General features: G+C 37.5%; 1 protein-coding gene across 6 annotated transcripts in view; it reads right to left on the reverse strand.

Annotated features, from left to right (window-relative positions):
- Positions 1-424: 424 nt before the first annotated feature.
- TEX264 (testis expressed 264, ER-phagy receptor) overlaps positions 425-8,319 on the reverse strand; it is a 163,867-nt gene continuing 155,972 nt past the window's right edge. For all 6 annotated transcript variants that reach the window (XM_087709219.1, XM_014063906.2, XM_087709220.1 and 3 more), the window contains one exon: positions 425-2,528. In XM_087709219.1, the coding sequence (XP_087565345.1) occupies positions 2,212-2,528 (317 nt within the window). In that variant the 3' untranslated portion in view covers positions 425-2,211. The remainder of the gene's footprint in view (positions 2,529-8,319) is intronic.

Raw genomic sequence — 8,319 nt, forward strand, 5'->3', positions numbered from 1 at the left:
CCAGATTGGCATGGTCCAGAGGAGTAAAAGAAGATGCTGGAAACAATGTTTGCACAAACCTAAATGGAACATCATAATCCAGTAAAAATACTTTGATACTGATATATGGAAGAAAGGGAGAGAGGGAGGGAGGGAGGAATATTATCATGTCAAATAAACTCTGGGGATAAACATAGCACACTAATAACTATATGCCGCCTCCTTATTTCACTGTATCCCTGTTGTTTGGAAGTGTTTATAGGATACACAGGAATAACACAGCAATGGCATAAATGGTTTTGTCTAATGTCTAATGTAGCCTTTTTCAGGAGCACAAAAGTCTAGCCAGAGCTACAGATATGAACAGGCATATAAGCTCTAGACATTCAAGCATGTCTGAGGAGATGGGGATGCATAGGAGACCTGCACAAATGAAACTAAAATGAGACAGTTGGAAGATTTTCATTCAAATAATTCCATGTTATTAATAATTAAAGCTTCTGATGCACAGTACTGGTTTGGTTTGTTACATTAAATCAGAATTTGGAGCATCTGAATACAGATTTAAGCATTAGGAAATAAAAAGCTAAACTGGGAATTGAGACTTTAGAGGCAACAACAGAGCACAAAAGGAGGAATCAATTGTGATTGCTTGGGGAGAAGGAAGTAAACGGCCTTATGGAACACAAAATTCGAAAAGACCATTCTAACACTGCATTCGATTAATTACTCTCCCAGGCTAAGTCAATGCTCAGAGCAAGGCAGGTCTGAAGGTGGCTAAATTTTGAACTCCTCTATCTACTGTGTGGACGCAAACCCATTAAGAAAGAGAGTGGGACATCTATCTCTAGTAAAGGATGCAAGCAAGAGAACCAAGAAGTCCTGAAGAAGAGCAAAATATTTCAATACTTTATCCCTAATACACAGATATTAATATTTTCTTCAACCTGCTGTCTCAATGCTTCCTCAAGCTACAATAATGAAAGTGTGAGGATTCCAACTATTGCCACATTTCTCAGCTATTGATTCCTCAATAGAAGAGCTTTATTAGAGATTCAGGAGTGACAAATTTGGTTCAATACTTCAGAATACCATTTTTATGGAGACCTTTCTGTTCTGACCAAGCATTCAAAACTATTGCCAGTGCAAAATGATAAACCCTGTCATTTCATCCTAATGTAAGAGGTGCTTTGGAATCATGTTGGAAGAACTCAATTTCACCAAGTCATAATATATAATAACTTTCAGCTGTGGTTCACACACTGGCTCAAATTATCTATGGTTATTATAGTACCTGAGTCTTCTGAAGAGCACTGAGCAGGCTGATCTTTTCCTACATTCAGTTACTACTGCATCATAGTCGTGAAGGAATAGTAGTGGCAAAGGCAAGTGGGTCATCTACTGATCATTGGCTTACTTTGCAATTCCTCATTCTCAACAGCCTGCTTCCTGAGACTGCAGAAAAAGGGCTCCATTAATACTAACAGTGATGGATTTTTCTTTCTAATGGACACTTTCACATAAGAAACTAGAGAAGAAATTTGGTTCCCACAGATATTAAATGTAACTATCAAGAACTTGGTTTATATCATGAAAACCAAAAAGAGAGAGAAATGGCACCAATAAGAGAGGGAAATGGAGCAGAAACATGAGACTAATTGGGTTTACACTAACCTGCACATAATCCATTACCTTTTCAAGGGCACAACTGTATTATAATAAGAATTCATATGCTGCATTTATGATAAAAACATGTAAGAAAGTCTGGACTATTCTCTTTCAATAATAAGTGCTACAGTTCTTTGGTTTTATTAGATGCAGCACCAAATCAAGTGTGTATGTTATAGTAAAGCAGCCAATCGGGGGTCAAACAAAATAGGATGCAGGAAGAATTTAAAAGATGCTAAGACTGGGGGTTGTCTATGTAAAATCTTATATTTGCTGGTTCAAACAGAACTCACCACCACCACCACTGCATCCCATCTCACTTTCAATTTCCTATTGCAGCACACCTCCTTAAGTCTGGCTATAAAATGTGATTATATTCATTGTTCTACCGAATATAATTTCCTCTCCTTTATATTACTCTCCAAATATTTGTTTGCAGACAAAATGTAGCAAGCTCTCAACATGGATCAGTAACCAAATTTTGTTTTGGCTGGACGGAAAAGAATCAAAAACTATCAGCAGTTTCTCTTTTCAGTCCCTAAAAACATAAGTAAACAGATAACTTTATTCTTCACCCCTTTTTTCTTCTGGGGCAATAGGCTCCCTGGTCCACTTGAGTTGGGCGGTGTCTCGGTCTTCTGCAGAACCAAGGTCACATGACAGACCTGCCATTCCATCACCATTGCCTTCCATGTCCAATTCTTCAAAGGAGGAACCACTGCCCCCCGATTCACTGTAGCTACGCTCACTGCGATTATCTGCCTCATCTCGACTGTGGCCAGATGCAAAAGGAGATAGGATGGAGGTAGCTACGGAAGTCTCACTGATGTCAGTTGTGGCTTCAAGGCTGACCGAACTTGTCTCACTCATGGTGTCCAAACCTTTATTTGAAATTAAAAGAGAAAGTTAACACCAAATGGAAGCAATAAAATAAATCATCATTCAGTGTCTACAACAATCATTCACCCTTGCATTTCTCTGAAGGTAGTTTAAATTCTCCAATCATTAAGATTAAAAACCATAGTAATCTATTTCACTAAAAGGTCTCTTCAGTCTCCATTGGAAGAACGTAGGGAAATGTTACATCGCTGTTCTGCAAGCTACATTGGCTGTAGTAGCCAGTGAATTGGACACAGAAGCACAGTTTGCTTCTGTGTCCAATTCAACGTATTAGTTGTCACCTGTAAGGCCACCCAGGGCATGGGTCCAGATTATTCCAATTTGATGACCTTGCCCCACCCATGCTGGCAGAACAGGCGTGTTGCTGACCACATCATTTAAAGAACTCCAACTATGTCCTGTGGTTCTTTATTTATTTGACTTGTCTGCCATCCATCCCACCTAGATTACCTTTTGAAATAGGGAGAAGTCTTTTCTGCCATGGTGCCTGCCCACTGGACTGTCCTCCTCACCACCACCTGAGGTGAGTTCCCTATCCTTCCTTCTGGTCTTACAAAAGGGCCTGAAGACTTACAATACAATAGCAGAGTTGGAAGGGACCTTGGAGGTCTTCTAGTCCAACTTCCTGCCTAAGCAGGAACCTTATAACATTTTAGACAAATGGCTAACCAACATCTTAAAGACTTCCAGTGTTGGGGCATTCACAACCTCTGGAGGCAAGCTGTTCCACTGATTAATTGTTCCAATTGTCAGGAAATTTCTCCTCAGTTCTAAGTTGCTTCTCTGCTTGATTAGTTTCCACCCATTGCTTCTTGTTCTACCCTCAGGTGCCTTGGAGAATAGCTTGACTCCCTCTTCTTTGTGGCAATCCTTGAGATATTGGAACACTGCTATCATGTCTCCCCTAGTCCTTCTTTTCATTAAACTAGACATACCCAGTTCCTGCAACCGTTCTTCCTATGTTTTAGTCTCCAGTTCCCTAATCATCTTTGTTGCTCTTCTCTGCACTCTTTCTAGAGCCTCCACATCTTTTCTACATCATGGCGACCAAAACTGAATGCAGTATTCCAAGTGTGGCTTTACCAAGGCATTATAAAGTGGTATTAACACTTCACTTGATCTTAATTCTATCCCTCTGTTTATGCAGCCTAGAACTGTATTGGTGTCATCTGCAAATTTGATGAGTTCCCCATTTATTCCCTTATCCAAATCATTGATGAAGATGTTGAAGAGTACTGTGCCTAAAACAGAGCCTTGGGGTACTCCACTGCATATGTCCCTCCATGTAGATGCAGTTCCATTGAGGACTACATGTTGAGTGCGGTTGGTCAGCCAGTTACGAATCCATCTGGTGGTGATACTGTCTAACCCACATTCTTCTACTTTATCTAGTAGTAGGTTATGGTCTACCTTATCAAATGCCTTACTGAAGCCTAAGTAAACTATATCAACGACATTCCTCTGGTCCACTAATTTTGTCACTTTGTCAAAGAATGCAATAGGATTAGTCTGGCATGATCTGTTTTTGACAAACTCATATTGGCTTTTGGCTATTACTTTATTTACTTCTAGATGTTCGCTAATTTATTGCTTGATTATCTTTTGCAGAATCTTTCCTGGTATTGAGGTCAGACTGATAGGTCTATAGTTTCCTGGATCTATTTTTTTCCTTTTTTGAAGATGGAAACCACATCAGGTCTTTTCCAGGCCTATGGCAGTACCACAGTGCTCCAGGGTCTCTGAACGATATAGTTCAGTGGTTCTGAGATCTCGTCTGCCAGTTCCTTCAGAACCCTGGGGTGTAATTCATCCGGTCCTGGTGATTTGAACTTGTCTAGAGTAGATAGGTGCTCACTTACCATTTTCTTCCCTATTTCAACTTGTGTTCCTAATCTGATTTTTGTGGTGCTGTTTTTGATAGGTTGGACTGTTTTATCCCTTTGTGTAAAGACATATGCAAAAATGAGCTAAATAGGTCTGCTTTCTCCCTGTTGCTTGTCACCTTCTTGCCATTTTCTCCCAGCAATGGACCAATTGTTTCCTTAACTTTTTTCTTGTCTTTAACATGTTGGAAGAAACTTTTTTTTTGTTATTTTTTACTTTTGTGGCAAGCCTTTCTTCATTGTGAGCCTTAGCTTTCCTCACTTCATCTTTATAGGCTCGGGCTATTTGCTGATATTCTGCCTTAGTTATGTCCCCCCCTTTCCACTTTTTATACTTATCTTTTTTGTCTTTCAATTTGTCAGAGAGTTCTTTATGCAGCCATGCTGGTTTCTTTTGGGAGCTGTTATTCTTCTTCTTCATTGATATTGTGCTAGACTGGGCTTTTGTAATCTCATTTTTCAAAATTTCCCAAGCTTCTTGAGTTGTTTTTCCCTTGAGGATTCTCATCCATGGAATTCTTCCCAAGCTCTGTCTATGTTTATTGAAATTAGCTCTCTTAAAGTCCAAGACTCTAGTTTGACTTTGTTCTAGTACTTGTGTTTGCATAATGTTGAATTCCAATATTGCATGGTCACTTGCCCCCAGGGTTCCTGTGGCTTCAACACCTTCTATCATTTCCTCTCTGTTAGTGATAATTAAATCCAATATGACTGATCCCCTTGTTCCCTTTTCTACTTTTTGGGAAACAAATTTGTCTGCTAGGTTCGTTAGGAACCTGTTGGATCTTCCACTTGGTGCAGAGTTTGCTTCCCAGTTGATGTCAGGGTAGTTAAAATCCCCCATTACTATTGTGGTGTGCTTCCTACATACCTTAGTTAGCTGACTAGCAAAAAGTTCATCTATTTCCTCTGCTTGGTTGGGTGGCCTGTAGCATAGACCTATGGCAATGTCATTTCTCCCTCCAACCTTTAATATTGATCCAAATGCACTCAAGACAAAATTTCAGCCAGATATTGGAATGTCAAGATACTCTTAATTCCCCCAAATTGCAACTACAAGTGACATATATATTTACATAAAACTTTTTTTAAAAAAAATTAAGAACAAAATATGAGTTAAGACATCTAAACATTGCAATTATTGTCCTATGTATTCATACCAAATTTACCCCAAAGGCAGACAACCACAAATTTAATACATATCCTGTAAAGGAAGGAAAGAAGGGAGGGAAAAATATTTTAATAAATATTATTAATTAAAATGCATTGCCTACAAAAATAAAGCACATAATTCATAAACTTGATTGATTCTACCTTTATATCTACCAACTATTCCCTCTTACTCATAGAGATGCACACAATTACACATAGAGACATTCCTGTTCCTCCTTTCAACAGGAACAGCAAAGGAGGAGGAGGAGGAGGAGGAGGAGGAGGGGAGGAGGAAAATGTGATGAATAGGAAGCAAATACAGTAGATGAAACAACTGAACAAGGAAGGAAATGAAAGAAAATTCTATTCAGACACTATAAATGTAAAATTCTTTTATTGTGTTTCATTCTTGATCACTAATTGGATACAGTCAGATAGCTTTTTTGGCAGCAATACTTTGTTTTTCAACTTCTGAATCTAGTTTATAGTATGATATTTTTGATGGTTTTCCCACCTAATTACTAATTGGATTTGAGCCTATGTAAGTTTTAGTCAAATTAAAATTGAGTAAATACCTCTACCTACTTAATGTAGACACTACAAAAATGATTTTTTTTAAAAAAAAAAATGCAGATTCAAGTCCAACCAAGCAAAAAAGGACTAATACCAAGGGGAGAAAAGACTAAAATCAAGTGTGGTAATGAAAGAATTAGGGGAAAAATATTGTGGCACCCACTTCTCTTAGTGCCCTCTAAGGATATGCATATTTTGTTCAATGGTTAATCTAGGGCTATCTGCTGGAAATTAAGGCTGTGACTTCTAGTTTTAACCCTTTAGATATGAAAGCCAGATGGGTAGCTTCAGATCAGATGCTCTACCTCAGCCCAAACAACCTGACAGGGTTGTTGTGGAGAAAACAGGAGATGGGAGCATTAATAGTAATATTATAGTCTTTATTGTCATTGTATGAAATAAATACAACAAAATTGGTTTTAGCCTCACTGGTGCAAAATTATAGCCGTAAAGAAAAAAGAAAAAGAAAGAAAAAGAAAAAAACCTAGTCATATATTTTTCCGTGTGTGGAACAATTGCGGTTGTGTTTAAAAGTCTGACAGCCCAAAGATAGAACTATTTTTAAACCTATTTGTTTGACAGGCTAAACTTTGATGTCTTCTGCCCGATGGCAGAAGTGCAAAGAGACACTGACCAGGGTGTGAATCATCTCTGAGTATCTTCCTTACTCTGCTAAAGCAGTGAGACCTGGCAGTGTTATCCAGTGATATTAGAGGGCAACCAATGGTTGCTTGTGCCAAATTGATCACTCTCTGTAGTGCCTTTCTGTCCACAGCAGTTAAACCAGCGTATCATATTATAATGCAATATGTGGGGACACTTTCTATTGTGGACTGATAAGTATTTAAGTATTTAGGCTGCCTTGAGTTGATCAAAAATAAAGGTGGGCTATAAATCTAATAACTAATTATATTAAAGTTTAGGGAATTCAAGGATTTACCTAATCTCTACTGAGAAAAAAAATGACATGTTAAATTTAATTAAACTCCATTTAATAATTAATGTAATACTCTCATCAAAATGAATACACAATACAAATGTGTCCTTTATGGCATTAATCCTTCTGATCACTCTTCCAACCTAAGGATGTTTATCCAAGACTGGCCTGATAATAAATTCAAATTTTGATGTGTTCCATGCTTGAAGTATAAAAAAGGCTATTTGTCAGCCTCTATATCTTGGTTATGGTATCTCCAATTGTCAATGTAATCCCAGACACCATATTTGGCTCACCCAAATTTTTCTGCTTCAGAGCAAACATCAATGGTGGAGTTCGTTTTGAAATTTTCTCAAGCAAGTCTCTTTGATTTATTCAAAGATCTAACAAAACCCTGTTAGATATACAAAGGAATAAGATAGGGATGTCCACCGTCTCCTCTCTTGTTTATTTTGGTCCTTGAAATACTGAATAGAAATATAAGACAAAATGAGAGGACTGTGGAAGTAAAGATTTAAAAAGCAAGTTATAAGTTAAGAGCTTTTGCAGATAACTTGGTGGTGGAAAACCCGTTGAACAGAATTAAAATAATAATGGGTAGAGTAAAAGAATTTGGTACATTAGCAGGTTTCAAGATTAATAAACAGAAGTCAATACTAACAAAAATATGAGAATAAAAGCTCAAACAGAATAAATAAAATGGTTTTTAAGAGAGGGAAGGAGAAGATGAAATGAAATTAAAAAATGATAATGTTAAGATAGGCGAAACTACAAATGTCATTGCTAGGGAGAATTTCTGTGACAAAAATGAAAGTCTTGCTTAGAATGATGTTTTTGTTTTGGACAATACTTGTTTTGACAACCAATGCATCATTTAAACAGTGGCAGAAGAATAGATCTAAACTTGCATGACAGAAGAAAAAACCTGAGTTAAATATAAGGTTTTACATGATGCAAAGAAAAAAGGATTGAATCTATCTGATTTGAAATTGCGTTATGCAGCTTGCTATTTGGTTTGGATGAAAGAATAAGTATTGCTGAAAAATAGAAAGCTCTTAGACTCAGAAGGACATGACCTGAGATTTGGGTGGCATGGATCTTTGATGTATAGCAAAGTCAAAGTTAATATGGATTTTAAAAATCATGATGTTAGTCACACCATATTGAGAATATGGAATAGATACAAACCAAGTTGTGCCTAAGTAACGTTTGTGGCTCTCAGTACAA

This window comes from Thamnophis sirtalis, unplaced genomic scaffold (assembly GCF_051295495.1).
Source record: "Thamnophis sirtalis isolate CommonGarterSnake01/CBP01778 unplaced genomic scaffold, rThaSir2_p1.2 scaffold_3, whole genome shotgun sequence".
Taxonomy (NCBI): domain Eukaryota; kingdom Metazoa; phylum Chordata; class Lepidosauria; order Squamata; family Natricidae; genus Thamnophis; species Thamnophis sirtalis.